The sequence below is a fragment of the Onychomys torridus genome, chromosome 2 (assembly GCF_903995425.1).
Source record: "Onychomys torridus chromosome 2, mOncTor1.1, whole genome shotgun sequence".
NCBI lineage: Eukaryota > Metazoa > Chordata > Mammalia > Rodentia > Cricetidae > Onychomys > Onychomys torridus.
The window spans coordinates 167153082-167171033 of NC_050444.1; the positions used below are offsets into that span (position 1 = coordinate 167153082).

The 17952-nt window shown below is 43.3% G+C and overlaps 1 protein-coding gene across 6 annotated transcripts in view; it reads left to right on the forward strand.

Moving 5' to 3' along the window:
- The window catches only part of LOC118578333 (solute carrier family 35 member E2A), a 35152-nt gene that overhangs the window by 2241 nt on the left and 14959 nt on the right, over positions 1 to 17952 (forward strand). For 2 of the 6 annotated variants that reach the window (XM_036179195.1, XM_036179190.1), the window contains exons 2-4: positions 7981 to 8101; positions 15903 to 16380; positions 16563 to 16698. In XM_036179195.1, the coding sequence (XP_036035088.1) occupies positions 16062 to 16380; positions 16563 to 16698 (455 nt within the window). In that variant the 5' untranslated portion in view covers positions 7981 to 8101; positions 15903 to 16061. Of the gene's footprint in view, positions 1 to 869; positions 940 to 2344; positions 2456 to 7980; positions 8102 to 15902; positions 16381 to 16562; positions 16699 to 17952 lie in introns of those variants that run through there. The other 4 variants (XM_036179192.1, XM_036179196.1, XM_036179191.1 and 1 more) reach the window with 4 other exon arrangements.

Genomic DNA, 17952 nt, shown 5'->3' on the forward strand with positions numbered 1-17952 from the left:
AATTAAATTTTGAATTGGGTAAAGAATGGTATCCTGAGCCAGGCCTGGTATTGTATGTCTGTGATTCTAGCATTCTGGAAGCTAATACAGGAGAGCTTACACATTCAGGGCTAGCCTGGGCTACCACTCAAGATCTTGTCTCAGAAAAAAAAAATTGGTAATTTCACTAGATTACTGTTGCCTACTAATCTCAGGCAATGACTGTTGGTTCTTGTAGCTTTGACTTCATGTCTTTGCTGCTGGTCTAGAGCACTGTGCGGCTTGTTTTCCTTTCAGCTCTGGGTACACATTTTTGACAGCCTGGAGTAGAAGCTCATGAGCCAGGTCCTGCCAGCAAGGTAGTCTTGTTTGTTTGGTTTGGTTTTTCGAGATAGAATGTCTCTGTATAGCCCTGGCAGTCCTGGAACTCACTCTGTAAACCAGACTGGCCTCAAACTCATAGATCTGCCTGCCTCTGCAGTGCTGGGATGAAAAGGTGTGCACCACCACTGCTTGTTCAGCAAGAGAGTCTTAATAAACCAGTGGGAGGGTAGTTATAGCTTAGTTTTTATCTGTTCTCCTGGGACTGTAATCTAAGAGGGACATGGTGACTCAGACCTTTATAGTCAGTGATAGGGTAGTGTGGCTCTTGTTCTACACACCACAAGATCAAGCTGACCAGCTCTAACTGGCCCCCAGGCCCATGTAGGTCAGATCACCTGCCAGTTCTTTTTTTTTTTTTTTTTTTTTATGTGGAGCTGAGGATTGAACCCAGGCCTTGCGCTTGCTAGGCAAGCGCTCTACCACTGAGCTAAATCTCCAACCACCTGCCAGTTCTTAACTGCAAGCAGCTTGTTGCCAGATCTCTGCTGACCTTCGGGTTTTTGCAGGCCAAGAGTTTCTTATCTCTGTAATGGATGTGGATTGTGGGCTGGGAAGACAGAACTGGACCAGGACTGGGTGAGTCAGACTCTGTCAGGACTAGAGCTGTGTAGCCCTTGGTTCATCTATAGAGCCAGACTCGGCCCCCAAAGGTCTTTTCTGCTTCTTCAGGAGCTTGTCCATGCGGTATTATAATAGCCAACAAATAATCTTTAATTTTTTTTTAATTTTGTTTTTTTTTATGTGTATGAATGTTTGTTTCCTGTGGTTGTCTCTGAACCTTGTGTGTGCCTATTGCTCTCTGAGACAAGAAGAGGGCATGGGTATCGGATCCCCCGAAACTGGAGTTACAGATGGGTATATGCTACAATGTGTGTGCTGGGAACCAAACCTGGGTCCTCTAGAAGATCGGCCAGTGCTCTTAACCACTGAGCCGTGTCTCTAGCCCCAAATGATCCTCTAATTCTACCATCCTCACAATGATTAGGGAGCCCATAGCTAACTTAATCCTAGTGACTGCATGATACTTGCTCTATCCCTGTTCCCTCTGGATTGGTAACTGTCTTTGGTGCTTTTGCAGAGTAAAGGGGAGAATGGTTTGTTGAGCGCTGCCTGGGAGAAGTGAGCTGGGCAGTAACTAGAGTGCTGCCTGCATCTGATAACTGTCTTTACTACTGAGTCTGGCTTCCATTATCTACAGTGTTTACTTACTGCTCAATTTGGGATTCCTGACCATTGACTGCAGGACAAACAGGGCTGTACTTTGTGCTTAGTGTTGTTCAGAATCCTTTCAGTCTTCAACCTGATATAAATAACTGCTCAGAAGTTTCTTCTCGTAATATGATCATGTGTATATGTATATCTGTGCACTACTTTAGTGCCTGGTACCCACAGAGACCAGAAGAGTACTGAATCTGAATTCTGTACTGAATCCAGAAGAGTACTGTAACTAGCGTTACAGATGGCTATGAGCTGCTGTGTGGTTGCTAGGAATTGAATCCAGTTTTCTGGAAGAACAGCCAGTGCTTACCTGCTGAGCCATCTTTGGCCCTGATGATTTCTTTTTGTTAATGGTATTGTGATTTGTGATTTGAATCCAGGGTCTCAAACGTGCTAAAAAAGTACTCTAGCACTGAACTATACCTTAACCTTTTTTTTTTTTTTTACTTTTTACTTTGAGACAAAGTCTCACTCAGTTGCCAGAGTTGACAAAGTCTTGAACTTGCTTTGTAGCCCAGGCAGACCATGAATGTGTGATTCCCCTGGATAGCTAGGATTATAGACCCTTGACCAAGCCTGGCCCTTCTGGAACTTTTATTCTTATTGCTTCCCCCCATATTCTGGTAATGGCTCCTTAGTCTTTTAATCTGATACTCCTGTGCTTCATTCTAGGTGGTGAACATAGCTCTTCCCCCCCAAGTAGAATAATTTTTTACGGGTGTGCTTATTTTAAAAATTAATCATTTACTTTTTTTTTTTTGAGACAGGGTTTGACTACATAGCCCTGTTAGATTGGAACTCATTACGTGGAACAAGCTAGCCTTGATGTCACAGAGCTCTATCTCCCTCTACCTCCGAAGTGGTGGGATTAAAGGTGTGTTGTAGTCAGCTTTTTTCTGTCCCACCTGCCAGCTCTCCAATAATGACATGGAGACTTATTATTAATTATGAAAGCTCGGCCGATAGTTTAGACTTGTTTCTAACTGGCTCTCAGAACTTAAATTAACCCATTTCCATTAATTTCCTGCACATCCTGCTTCCTCTGCATCTGGCTGGTGACTCCACCATCTTCCCAGTGTTCTCTCTGCCCTGAAAATTCTGCCTGGCTATTGGCTGTTTAGCTTTTTATTAAAAAAAAAAAAATCCCAGTGACATATCTTCACAGAGTGTAAAGGAGTATTTCACAACAGTGTGTAAACACCATAGCTAGAAACTTTTTCTTTATCTTACTTTCATTATTTTTAAGTTATATGTAGGTATGTGTCTTAGTTACTTTTCTATTACTGTAAAATACACATGACCAAGGCAACTTGTAAAAATAAAAAGCATTTTGTTGTGTTGCTTACAATTTCAGAGGATGAGTTCATGACTGTCATGGAGAGCATGGCAGCAGGCAGACAGGCATGGTGCTGCAGCAGTCACCAAGAGCTTACATGCTGAGGTAACATCGAGAGAGTGAGTGTGTGCATACACTAACTGGAATGGTGTGGGCCTTTGAAACCTCAGACCCACCCCCAGTGACACATTTCCTCCTGTAAGGCCACACCTCCTAATCCTTACCAAACAGTTCCACCAGCTGAGGACCAAACATTCAAATGTGTGAGCTTGTAGGGGTTGTTCTCACTCAAACCACCACATTCCACTCCCTGGCTCCAAGAAGTTTGTAGCCATATCATAATGCAAAATGCATTCAGACCAACTTTGAAAGTCTCCATAGTCTTTTAATCAAAAGTCCAAAAATTTAAAAGTCCAAAATATTGGTTGGCATATGCCTTTAATCCCAACATTTGGGAGGCAGAGGCAGATAGATCTCTGTGAGTTCAAGGCTAGCTTGGTCTACAGAGAGAGTTCCAGGGCAGCCAGAGCTGTTACACAGAGAAACCCTGTCTCAAAAACAAACAAACAAACCAAACAAACAAAAAAGCTAAGAATCCCTTTTGAGTATAGCAGTCTCTCTCACTGTCTTTCTCTCTATCTCTCTGTTTGGTTTTTGTTGTTGTTGTTGTTTTTAGAGATTTATTTATTTATTATGTATACAGTGTTCTGCCTGCATGTATGCCTGTAGGCCAGAAGAGAGTGCCAGATCCCACTACAGATGGTTGTGAGCCACCATGTGGTCGCTGGGAATTGAACTCAGGACCTCTGGAAAATCAGCCAGTGCTCTTAACCTCAGCCATCTCTCCAGCCCTGTTTTTTTTGTTTTTTGAGACAAGGGTTTCTCTCTGGAACTTGCTTTGTAGACCAAGTTGGCCTTGAACTCACAGAATCCACCTTCAACACAGTCTCTTAAGTGTAATCCCCTGTGAGGTGAAAATCAAATTACATACTTCCAGCATTCAGTGGCACAGTCTATCCATTACCATTGCAAAAGGGAGGAAGGGGAACACAGTGAGGAAATACTGGACCAAAACAAAAGCAAGCATGGTAAACTCCAAATCCTGTTGGTCCATGTCTGATGTCAAAAGGCTTAGATGACCCTTAGGCTCTCCCACCCCTTCCTAGCTTTGTTGACTCCAACAGTGTTTGTATGCATGTGAGTGTGTACATGTGAGGACAGTTGTCCTCTGAGGCTAGAGACTTCAGATGCCTGGGAGCTGGAGTTAGAGGTGATTGTGGCCGTTCATTGTGGGTGCTGGGAACTGAAGTCTATGAAAAGCAGCAAGCATTCTTAACATCTGAGCCATTTCTCTAGCCCAGCTTTATGTGTATGAGTGTTTTGCCTGCTTACATATGTGTGTGAACCATATGTGTGCATGGTGCCCATGGAGTTCAAAGAAGGATCCCTGGAACCGAAGTTAGGGATGATTGTGAGCCACCATGTGAGTGCTCAGTCTGGGTCCCCTGCAAGAACAAGTACTTTTCCACCACTAAGCCATCTCTTCAGCCCCTGGCCTCGATTTCTTGATCCTCTTTGGTCTACCAGTATTGCATGTTTATGATACCATGCCCCCTCTAGCCCTTTTGTTTTTCATTTTTAAAGTTTATTTAAATATCATTTATTTAACCCTGTCTTGAAAACAATTATTATGTGTGTGTGCATGCCATCATGGCATATGCGGAGATCACAGGACAACTTACAGGAGTTGGTTCTCTCTGCCATGTGGATTCCTGAGATTGGACTCAGGTTATTATGCTTGGCAGCGAGCACCTTTACATGTTAAGCTGTCTTACCATCCCTCTAGATCTTGGTCTTTTGGAATAGGGTCTTGCTTGGTAACCTTCTGGCCTGGGATCCTCCCACCTCAGCTTCCTTGAGACTTGAGATTACAGATGTGCATCAACATACCTGACTCTTATAACTTTACTTGGGTCCATTGTTTTTTGTTTTGTTTTGCTTTGTTTTTAAGATAGATAGATTGATTGATTATACAGCATACAGGCCAGAAGAGGGCACCAGATCTCATTACAGATGGTTGTGAGCCACCATGTGGTTGCTGGGAATTGAACTCAGGACCTCTGAAAGAGCAGTCAGTGCTCTTAACCTCTGAGCCATCTCTCCAGCCCCTGTTTTGATTTTGGTGGGTTTTTTGTTTTGTTTTGTTTTGTTATGTTTTTTGTCTTGGTTTGGTTTGGTTTCTTTTTTTCTTTCTTTCTTTTTTTTTTTTTTAACCCATCATTTAGAGGTGTTTCTGGTGTTGTTTAATTTAAACATTTGAGGCGTGCTTTAATCCTAGCACTCGGGAGGCAGAGACAGGTGTATCTCTGTTCAAGACTGGCTTGGTCTCTATAGTGAGTTCCAGGCCAACCAGTGTTACATAGTGAGATCCTGTCTCAAAAAGAAAAAAAAAAAATTTAGGGGCTGGAGAGATGGCTCAGAGGTTAAGAGCACTGCTTGTGGTTGGAGATTTAGCTCAGTGGTAAAGCGCTTGCCTAGCAAGCGCAAGGCCCTGGGTTCGATCTTCAGCTAAAAAAGAAAAAGAAAAAAAGAAAAAGAAAAAAGAAAAAAAAAGAGCACTGCTTGCTCTTCCAAAGGCCATGAGTTCAATTCCCAGCACCCACATGGTGGCTCACAACCATCTGTAATGAGATCTGGTGCCCTCTTCTGGCCTGCAGGGATATGTGCAGACAGTACATTGTATGCATAATAGATAAATAAATCTTTAAAAATTTTTTTTAAAACTCACACTTCTCAGACACATTTCTATTTACAGAAGAGCTATATGGGTTTGCCAGTGCATCCTCAACTCAGTAGATTTCTGGATCAGCATATTCTTGGTATGAATGTTTTAAAAATTAGAAAAGTAGCTGCCTGGTGAATCTCATGAGTTTATGTTGGTCAAGGCTTGTGTGAGTTTCTGTGCCCTGTGCCGGCCTTCCTCACAGTGCCTTGTCAGGTCATTACTGGGCAGAGTGGGTGGTTGGTCAAAATGCCAGTTGACACAGAAAGACTGTGTGCTAGGGTTAAGTGTCTACACTGGCATATGAGGGTTCCCTGGGCCCTGCTCTGGATGTGGTGGGCAGCAGCACAGATCTGCTGATGGAGTCTCGGTCCCCCCTGCCTGCCTGTTCTGCTCTAGTGTGAAAGCCCAAATTCACCCCATCACCATCGAGCTGATGACCAGGTGAGGGTTGATAGCACATCACACATAATGGATACCATAGGCATCTCTGAAGTTAGGGCTGAAAAGACCCTACAGTGATTCCGGGAACACCACTAACAGAATGTGGCTGGGCTCACACACAGCCTTATCCTGGTCATGAAGTTAGACCCTGTATCTTAATCATTTTTATTTATTGCTGTGAAGAGACACCATGACCACACTCTTACAAAAGAAAGTATTTAGTTGAAGCTTGCCTTTATCACTGGCAAGGAGCATGGCAATACACACAGACATAGTGCTGAGGAAGTATCTGAGAGTGCTCCATTCATTTACAGGCATCAAGAAGAGAAAATGTAGTGTGGCGCACACCTTTAATCCCAGTACTCGGGAGGCAGAGGCAGGTGGATCTCTGTGAGTTCAAGGCCAGCCTGGGCTACAGAATGAGTTCCAGGAAAGGTGCAAAGCTACACAGAGAAACTGTGTCTCAAAAAACCAAAGAGAGAGGGGGAGGGAGGGAGGGAGGGAGGGAGGGAGGGAGGGAGGGAGGGAGGGAAGAGAAGAGAAGAGAAGAGAAGAGAAGAGAAGAGAAGAGAAGAGAAGGGAAAAACGTGACACTGTGCAGCAATCTTGTGTCTTTTTGACACATCCAAGTGGACTTAGAATCTGTTGGTGTAGGCAGATGTGACAGAGGTCTTGTTCTGTGAGGAAAGGACAGTGCTTTCTTTCCTGGGTAGATATTAGGTGTGTTCTATTCTGTTTGATTTGTCTGCTCCCAATTGTGTGAGATACCCATTATCCACGACTCCATGGTACAGCTTGACTCTTACTGAAGTGTATCTCAGTGAAATGCCTTGTTGATTATCTCCCTCATTCCCTTCCTTCCTTCCTTCCTTCCTTCCTTTTATATTCTTTTGTGGGGAGTTGAAACACATCACTACACTTCCCAGGTTGGTCTTAAACTTAGGATCCTCCTGCCATAGCCTCCCCAGTGCAAGGATTACAGACTTGCACCACCATCCCTACGTACACTGACTCTTGAAAGGTCCTGTGTAAATAACTGACATATGAAATCTGTTTGCATTTGCACCGGTCAGATAGTCCTCTGATCGGTGGAGTGAACAAAATCCATCCATGTCTCTGTGGGGGTGGCTTTTCTCAGAGGCTCCTTGCTTGGCTGCCCTTGAATCATCAAAGGGCATGAAACATGGTCTGAAACTTGGACTTTCTTTGAGGTTCTCTTACTTCACTGCTGGGGATACTGGGCCACTTCTTTCTGTCTGCTGCTTATAGATCCTGGGTCTTCATTTGAATCCACAGTTGGTGGTAGGATTTCCTACTGCTTGATACAGTCAGACATGCTTACATGGGGAAGGTTAGGCTCTATTCTGTGACCTTGGCTGTGACAGCATGCATACTGGGGTGCAGATGTTTCATGATATTAATGCCCAGCAGTGAAGAGGGAAACAGGAAGAACTGTGTTTGGCTGGAGGGTCTTATACAAGCCCAGCAGAAATGTGGGTAACGTCTTATAATGGTGAGCATATGCACATTCTATGATGGGTGTCTCCACTCCTGAGGGCAAACCAGCAGAAACACTTGGAGAGGATGAATGGATAACCCACGTGTTGGTTCTTAGAGGGTGCATGCACCATTATATGAATAGGGAGATATTGCATGTTGATGATGTGAAGGAATGACTTGCTATGTGAATGAATCTGTTTAAAATTATTTTCTTGCTTAAGTTATTGTTAGAGGAAGTTAGTTCCTGGTTCCATGAATGTCCTAACCAGGCATGAGTGGTGAAGGCTGGGATGATGGGCTTTGTAAGGTCTCTTGATCCATATATACTGCCTCCTAGGGCTCCTTTGTCTGCACACTGCCTCACCAGAGAACAAGGACCAGTTGCCTAGAATGTTGTGAATTCCTGATGAAAGCTAAGTGAAATGATTGTCCTGAGAGAAAGAGATGGTTGAGCAAGGGTGAGTACGCATTTGAAATCAAGCTTTCTTTTGTAATATTTGTAACCTGCCTGAAATATCTGCCGATGCTGAGAACACAGAACTTCCCTCATCTCTGTGTTGGTAGACCAGATAGATGTTTGTTGAGTGTCACTTTACACAATTTTTAAAATTAGATTTTACTTATTGTGAAATGTGTGCAATGGTGTGGGAGCAGAGGCCCAAAGACAACTTGCAGGAGTCAAGTTCTCTGTTCCACTGTGGGGAATCTCAGGAATCCCAGGATTGGTGATACCCACTGAGCCATCTCACTGACTCTGTTGAATATCACTCTTTCCCTGTAGATGAGTATAGTGTTGGAAGCTCAGTGGTAGCTACAGAATATATATACTGTTTATATACTGTTTGTTGGGGAATGTAGGTGGAAGTTTCTCTCCCTCCTGCCAGTTCCCAAAGACCCAGCAGCCGTTTCCCAAATAATTGACTTGGAGGCTTAATAATACTTATAAATACACTGTCAGTAGCTCAGGCTTATTACTAACTAGCTGTTACGCTTAAATTAACCAATTCTTTTTGTTTGTTTGTTTGTTTGTTTGTTTGTTTTTTCCTAAGGGTTTCTCTGTAGCTTTGGAGCCTGTCCTGGAACTCGCTTTGTAAACCAGGCTGGCCTCAAACTCACAGAGGTCCACCTGCCGCTGCCTCCCGAGTGCTGGGATTACAGGCGTGTGCTACCACTGCCTGGCTAACCCACAATTCTTATCCATGTTTAGTCATGTGGCTTGGTACATTTTCTCAGTATGGCTTTCTCATCTTGTTTCCTCTGCATCTGGCTGGTGACTCCTGACTCTGCCCTTCCTCTTCCCAGCATTCTTAGTGTGGTCACTCTGCCTATACTTCCTGCCTGGCTACTGACCAATCAGCGATTTTTTTTTTTTTTTTTTTTTTGAGCTGAGGATCAAACCCAGAGCCTTGTGCTTGCTAGGCAAACGCTGTACCACTGAGCTAAATCCCCAACCCCCAGTCAGCGTTTTATTAAACCATTTTGAGTGAGAAATCTTTACAAGAGGATTATTTGGCAGCATTTTCCCCACTTTTGTCTAATTAAAAAGGAAAGTTTTAACTTTAACATAGTAAGATTATATACAACAAAACAATTACTAAGTAAGAATTACAGTAACACTAATTCATTTGTATTTGGCAAACTTAGAGAAAATAATTACTATCTTGGTGAGTCTCAAGTTTTGTATCTAATTTACTTTCTATTATAACTAAGGAAAACTGTAATTATAATTATTTAGTCTTCAACTCCATCAAAGACCCCAGAAGGGTGAAATGTTACCTAATGACAGGTACCTCAAGCTGCCTGGACAGTCACACAAGATTCCTCTGCAATGTTGGGGCATCCATCTTTGACTTATAGGCCTAACCTATCTGACAGACTTATCGGTGGAGCAGGAATTTTGAAGGGCTATCCCACCTTATCTAGGCAAAGTTCTGCAGTCACTTTCTTTTATGTCCTGCTTATCTAATTTGGACTGCATACTGTCAGCAGTTTCTACAAGGGTACTTTTTTTGCCCACATGGCTAGCTATTGCCATAAAGAAAACAAACTCTGTATGGAGTTTCTTTGATGTCCATCATCCTCTTTGAAGTAATTGGTGCTGCCAGGAGCAAACATGTCTCATTGTCATGAAAAGCCAAAGTTCTTAAAACATTTTAAATGCCATATTCTGTAAGTCTTTGAAATGTTTGAAGATTACCTATCTATCTGAAATATATCTCTGTATACCTAAAAAGCTTAACTAACGTGACTATAAGTTTGACTATTAAGATGACTATAAGGTTGTATTTCTTTTTTTTTTTTTTTTTTTTTTTTGTGGAGCTGAGGATTGAACCCAGGGCCTTGCGCTTGCTAGGCAAGTGCTCTACCACTGAGCTAAATCCCCAACCCAAGGTTGTATTTCTTAATTATATATTACATTTTTAAATGAGCTGCATAAACATAATACCCTAAACAAGAGTATAAATATACATACAGTATAATAAAATTAACTTTAAATTTGAATTTGTATCAATAAACCAAAACCCATACTAATGTAAAATATATAAGATTAATAGTTGTCAATAATCAGCCCTTTTTACCTATTGTTTCTATATCTCCTCTCTTCTTTTTAGAACAAGATCCCTGACTCTAATTTCCTTTGTTTACGTTTTTCCTGACCATTATCCATAACAACTATAACTAACCCCCCTAAACTATGACAAACATTTATAATTTTGGGGGGGGAATGTGGGCGTGGCCCTCTAGATTACTTCCTGCTGACTGGAGGCACTGGTAGTCTTTGGGTGACCCTGAGAAAATTTAGGATTATGGTCAAGTCCTGACTGGAGAATTCTCTGAGGCTGGATCATCTCAGCCAGCAGTCTTGAAGCCATTCTGGATACAGAACTCAGAGGAAATTGCAGCATAGGTGCTCTGAAACACTGGATCATCTGGGCCATCTGTTCTCACTGGAGATTTTTCAGGGGGTCTTCCTTGATCAAATCTGATTTTTCTTAACCCAGAATGAATCCACAGCTTCTCATTTCCTGTGGCGATAAAAGCAGAACCTCTTCTCCAAAGTAACATATCTTTGACTTAAATTTTGAAGTCAAGGCATTTTCAAAATGTATAGGTTGGATTAATCCAGCAACATTTTCTTTAAAGATTTATTCATTTTATGTATATGAGTGCTCTGTCTGCATGCATGCCCTTATGCCAGAAGAGGACATCAGATCCCACTGGAGATGGTTGTGAGCCACCATGTGGTTGCTGGGAATTGAACTCAGGTCCTCTGGAAGAGCAGTCAGTGCTCTTAACTGCTGAGCCATCTCTCCAACCCCCAGCATCATTTATAATCAAATGTCTCTTAGCAGCTGTTCCTCCTTCCTCAGGAGTCAAACAACTCAAAAACAACACAATAACATACAGTATCCAGACTCTGTGTATTTTCCATCTTTATGTGGCTTTCTAAAATATTACTTTACTCTCCTTTTAAGGACTTTATTTACTTACTTACTTACTTACTTACTTATTTATTTATTTCGCTGAGGATCGAACCCAGGGCCTTGCACTTGCTAGGCAAGTGCTCTACCCCTGAGCTAAATCCCCAACCAGGACTTTATTATTTTAAAATTATATCTTTTGCTTGCGGTGGTGGCACATGCCTTTAATCCCAGCACCCAGGAGACAGAGGCAGCCAGATCTCTGTGAGTTTGAGGCCAGCCTGGTCTACAGAATGAGTTCCAGGACAACCAAAGCTACACAGAAAAACCCTGTCTCGAAAAAACAAAACAAAACTATATTTTTCTTTAAAGATTTATTTATTTATTTCATTATTTTGTATACAGTATTCTGCCTGCATGTGACCCTACAGGCCAGAAGAGGGCACTAGATCTCATTATGTGGTTGTGAGCCACCATGTGGTTGCTGGGAATTGAACTCAGGACCTTAGGAAGAGCAGTTGGTGCTCTTAACCACTGAGCCATCTCTCCAGCCCTTTTTTTTTTTTTTTTTTTTTTTTTTTTTTTTTTTTTTTTTTACGACTGTCTATACTTTCTGTTTTCTCTCCCAAGCCTTTTTTTTTTTTTTGAGCTGAGGATGGAACCCAGGGCCTTGCGCTTGCTAGGCAAGTGCTCTACCACTGAGCTAAATCCCCAACTCCCAAGCCTTTCTTAAACAAATTGTGAACCGTTTAGAGGTTGTATGTTTGTTTGTTTGTTTTTTGAATCTGTCTTTACTGCACATCTTTATCTTTTTCTGACTTCATGAGCATTTAACCTGCTAAGCAGCTAGCTAGGATTAAAACGGCTGGCTCCACCCCATTCCTTGGCTTCTTGAGAGTCTAGCTTCATGGTAGAGGTACTGGTGGGAGCCATGTGTGTGACCCCCCAATTCTGGGGAGGTTTTAGTTCCATGCCACCATTTGAGTAGCGAGCTGCTGGCTGCTCATGAACACCATGTGTTTGGTAGCAGGGCCTCTTTAAAAGAGCCAGGCGTTTTTTGTCACTAAAGCTGAGTCAGGAAGCTGTCTCTTAAAGGAGCCACACCTCTGCACACCACCAGCAGACAGAGCCTACTGGAGAAAAGACTGTTACCAAGAATCCGGGTTTGACTCTGTTTTTATGTGCTTAGACTTAAATAATTTTTAAAGATTTCTCAGGTTTTTGGTTTTTGTTTTTTTTCAAGACAGGGTTTCTTTGTGTTGTTTTGGTGCCAGTCCTGGATCTCACTCTGTAGACCAGACTGGCCTCGAACTCACAGAGATCCGCCTTGGGTGCGCCACCACCACCTGGAGATTTCTCAGGTTTTATGTGGAAATTCTTGCCAAATATTTGGGTGCCACATGTAGGCAGAAGTTTCTCTTCAGCCTGCCTTTTCCCAAATAGTTGACTCAGAGGTTTAATATTACTTATAAATGCTCAGCCGGTAGCTCAGGCTTATTACTACCTAGCTCTTACACTTAAATTAACCCATAATGGGTAGGGTCCCCTGGAGATTGGAACTGTTGGGAGTCTTGATATTATGGATCTGACAGGGAAAGTGGAGCCCATCAACAGTGTGGTAGATGAAGGCTGGAGCTGCAGGCTCCAGTATAAGAGGGTTTTGTGGGGGTTAGCATAAAACAGAATCTGGCTACCAAAAAGTTTGTTTGAGGGATTCTCATACATTATTTAGCTCCTATAATAAGAAGCCTAGAAGGGTTGATTGAGGAGTCTTGGGTGTCCTGAGGTGCAGACTTTGCTCCAACACCTTGGCAATGACTTTTGTTTCTCAACTTTTTTTTTCTAGATAGTAAAATGGCCATTCCACTTTCTGTCAGGCTGCTCTCCTGGGCAGGAAGGGGGTATGGTGGAGTATGAATTCTTTTTCCATCACAGCACAGGTCCTGGCTAGTCCTAGAACTCAGGAGGTTCAGCTATCAGCAAGGTGTCACTAGATCCAAACTGTGACATTGCCAGTGATGAGGAAGAAGGAAACAGCATTGGATGGAGGTCTGGCATAACAGAACCCAGAGGGCTAGAGGCGCGGTGCTATCCCATAATAGTTTGGGACACACTGCAAGCCTTCTCATATGTCCTGAGGTTCATGATGGGAGGAAGAACGATACTAACTGGGATCAGGTAGTGGTGAGACTTCCAGAGGCCTGGGTGGAGAAGGGTGACTGCGCAGGCCCTGATATTACACTAGGAGCAAGGCAGGGCTGCAGACTCTCCCAGATGAGTGTGGCATGCTCCATACTACAGGTAGCAAAGTACATAGGGTGAGGTCTTCACAGTCAGGCATTGTGTATATCCTTTGGTATACATATAGAATATTTGACATGAGTCAGGACATGCAAACATAGAAGTATGAATTAGGGGTCCTGGTAAGGTAGAAACCATGATATCCAGAAGGGAATGAGGCTAGATGCACAATCCAGAGCTAATACCTGCAATGTGCCTCAAAAAGAGGGCTGGGGATGAAGAGATGGCTTAGTGGTTAAGAATAGTCTTGCAAAAGTCCTGAGTTTGGTTCCCATCACCCATATGGTGACTCACAGTCCTCTGTAACTCCGGTTCTAGGTGATCATACACTCTCTTCTGACCACTATAGGCACAGTCATGCACATGGTACACAAACATGCAAGCAAAGCACTCCTAAACATAAAAGAAGAGGAAGGATAGGGAAGAGATGCCTTTTTTAAATTTAAATTTTATATTTTATGAGTATGGGTATTTTGTCTTCATGTATTTATGTGAACCATGTACATGCCTGGTGCCTGTAGAGGACATAAGAGGCCATTAGATCCCCTGGAACTGGAGTTACAGAGAGTTGTAAGCTGCCGTGTGGGTGCTAGGATTAGACTAGATTCTATGGAAGAACAGCCAGTGCTCCAAACCATAGAAGCAGAAACCAGTGACAGTCCATTAAAGCTTCTTTGATGGTGGTGGTTTGGTTTTTGTTGTACTTTCTTTTTATTGTTTGTTTGAGTGCTGAGCCTCAAACCTCAGGCCTTGTGCATCATAGGCAAGCACTCTACCAAAGACCTACATCCCCAGCCTAGAGTGAAGTTTTGATGGTTTCTTTGTAAAGGAGGATCGACATCTTTTTTTTTTTTTTTTTAAAGTGGAGCTGAGGACAGAACCCAGGGCCTTGCGCTTTTTAGGCAAGCACTCTAACCACTGAGCTAAATCCCCAACCCTGAGGATCGACATCTTGATCCTCATAAGATTGAGTAGGTCAAAGATGAGAGCCTGCTCAAAGCCAGAACTAGGAGAATGCCAGCATCCACAGGCGAACAGGATGGTTTGGCTCTGCCTGAGGCTTTAAGAGCAGTAGACATCTCATTGTAGACATTGTGGCACAGGTCTGAACATCCTCATTAGTATAGTATTTGTCTGGAAAGTAGCATGAAATTGGTCCTGGGCCCTTGGCAAACCAGGATTAAGCCAGGATAATAGTTAGAGGTGTAGTCTGACATGCTCATCCATCCACCAAGAAAAAAATTGGACCTAAGTAGCAATGATCTATGAATTATGAACCAGCAGAGACTGTAAAGGATGTGAAAGAGGAATTGAAAGAACAAAATGAGGACAGGCTAATTTGAAATGTAAACAAATAGGACTTTCATGAATTAAAAACTCAATCCACTTAGGGACAGATGGAAGTTCTGTGGAAGGTGTGGAGAAACAACCAGGCATGAGAAGTTAAGTAGGAACAGTGAGCTCCTTCTATTCTTGGGTGTTTCCTGATCTCTGAGAGGGCTGACAAGATGCAAACAATGTCATTAGAGACCAGGGGGCAGAGGGGACTCCAGGTCTAGGATGGAAGAACCATCCTGGGAAGAGGATGAGAACTGTGGTGGTTTTGTGTTCCCCAAAATATTGTGCACGCTAATAAACTTATCTGGGGCCAGAGACAGAACAGCCACAATATTAAACATAGAGGTTAGGCAGTGGTAGCACACGCCTTTAATCCTAGCATTCCAAGAGACAGAAATCTATCTGTTCAAGGATACAGCCAAGCATGGTGACTCACGCCTTTAATCCCAGGGAGTGATGGTAGAAAGCAGAAAGGTATATAAGGCGTGAGAACCAGAAACTAGAAGCGTTTGGCTGGTTAAGCTTATGGTTGGTTGAGCTTTTAGGCTTTTGAGCAGCGGTTCAGCTGAGACCCATTCTGGATGAAGACTCAGAAGCTTCCAGTCTGAGGAATCAAGACCAGCTGAGGAACTGGTGAGGTGAGGTAGCTGTGGCTTGTTCTGCTTCTCTGATCTTCCAGCATTCACCCCAATAACTGGCCTCAGGTTTGATTTTATTAATAAGACCATTTAAGATTCCTGTTACAGGGTGGGGATTTAGCTCAATGGTAGAGCGCTTGCCTAGCAATCGCAAGGCCATGGGTTCAGTCCTCAGCTCCGGCAAAAAAAAAAAAAAAAAAAGATTCCTGTTACAGAGGGCTGCCTCAGCTTGGTACCTTCTGAGCTCAGTGGGGTCTCCAGGGCCAGGCAATTGTAATCCCTTCTATGTCAAGATAGAAAACAAAAACAAGAGAATCTTTGGAAGGCAAGATAGGAAATAGAGACATGAGGACCCTTGGAAGCTTGTGTAAAAGGTAGCTCACACAGTGGCAAACAAGGTGGACGTCAGGACCCAAGATTATTCTCCGACCTCCACATATGTGTCTTCACTTAAACACATTTAGATGCACACGTGCATCACAGGCATCATACACAGAAGATTACAAAAGAATATAGGATGTTCAAAATTAGTAATATGGTTTCTTTTCTTAACATTTTAGCCTTTGCTTCCTCACTTTGCTGGAGACAGTCATGTTGGGGTCCACATTCATGCAGACCAGGACTGCCGCCTCCTCCTCCAGCTGTGTCCCTCTGCCTGTGCAGTCACTTTGATCCATGTGGTCCATCCCTGAGATTCACTTCTCACAAGTGTCCTCAGCATGTCATCAGCAAAATCCCAAGCATTGGAGGAGACAGTACCCAGCTGCGAAGAAGAGCTGAGAGGAAAAACACTTCTCCCATGGGGCCCCCTTTTTGGTCACCGGAGTGAGAAGATTGTCTTTACCAAAGGTGATGGCAGTCCAGAAGAGAGCCTGCTCACTGTCACCATCACAGAGACTACTGTCATTGAGTCAGACTTGGGTGTGTGGAGTTCACGGGCTCTCATCTACCTCACACTGTGGTTCTTCTTCAGCTTTTGTACCCTGTTTCTCAACAAGTACATCCTGTCCCTGTTAGAGGGAGAGCCCAGCATGTTAGGTAATGCCACCTTGCCAGTGTGCAGTCCTATTGGCCCCAGTGCTGAGTGGCCAGAGGCCACCAGGAGGGAGGGAAAGGGCTAAAGGAACTACCTGCATGTGTTTCTGGAATGAAGGGTGATATCCTGTGCTCATGTGTGGGAAAGGACTGTTCTCAGCGTGGCCTCATGCCTCCCTCCACAGGTGCTGTGCAGATGCTGTCAACGACATTAATTGGATGTGTTAAAATATTTGTTCCTTGCTGTTTATATCAACACAAAACCCGGCTCTCTTATCCACCCAATTTCATCATGACTATGCTCTTTGTGGGCCTCATGAGGTAAAAATGTGTTAACTGTCTTAATTATGTTTTTTAGATATAAAATTCCTTTCAAATCCAGGTGTAGTGGTGAATGACTGTAATCTTAGCACCCAGGGGGCAGAGGCAGAGGGTTTCTGTGAATTTGAGGACAGCCTGGTCTACAAAAAGAGTTCCAGGACAGTCAGAGATACAGAAAAGCCCTGTCTTGAAAAACCAAAACCAACCAAACAAAAAACCTTTCTAGTTACTTTATGTGGAAACCCTATTGGAGGCCTTGGCAAATAGTGCTTCTGAGTGTGTGTTCAGGGCACAGGATACAGTCATAGTGCCATCCAGTTGTGGGACATCCATCAGTTAGGTTTCAGTTTTGTGGCCCTTAATGCCACATGCATTCTCTCTCAGAATCTTTTATAAGGCAGTCATAAAAAAGTAATTCAGCTGGGTGTAGTGGCACATACCTTTGATCCCAGCACCTGGGAGGCAGAGGCACATGGATCTCTGTGAGTTTGAAGCCAGTCTAATCTACACTATGGTGGGTATTGTGTTCCCTGAAATATTGTGTGTTCCCTGAAATAAACATATCTGGGGTCAGAGAACAGACAACCACTAGAACAAAGCCAAAAATGGTGGCTAGAAAATGGGAAGAGTAAGCCATAGCAGAAGTTTGGCGGTGGTGGTGCATGCCTTTAATCCCAGCACTTGGGAGGCAGAGCCAGGTGGATCTCTGAGTTCAAGGCCACTTTAGAAACAGCTAAGCATGGTGGCCCACGCCTTTAAACCCAGAAACCCAACCTTTAATCCCAGGGAGTGGGGGCAGAAAGAGAAAGGTATATAAGGCGTGAGGACCAGGAACTAAGGAGTAAAGCATGTAGTTAGTTAAGCATTTGGTTGGTTAAGCGTTCAGGCTTTGGAGCAACACAGTTCAGCTGAGATTCATGTGGAGGAGGACTCAGAAGCTTCCAGCCTGAGGAAAAAGGATCACCTGAGGAACTAGCAAGACCTGTTAAGATTCCTACTACACCACACAGTGAGTTTCAGGACAGCCACAGCTACATAGTGAGACCCTGTCTCAAAATTAAAAAAATAAATAAATAAATTTATTTAAAAAAAAAAAAAGAGAGAGAGAAACGGTAATTCAGTAGTAGGAGGGTGTTGGTCATCCTTGAGTGCAGTGGTGTTATCCTCACCTGGGACTCAACATCCTTGTTGGGACAAGGGACCAGACGCGCCCACTGGTCATGACTAAGCACTTGGAGTCGCTGGGGGTATTTT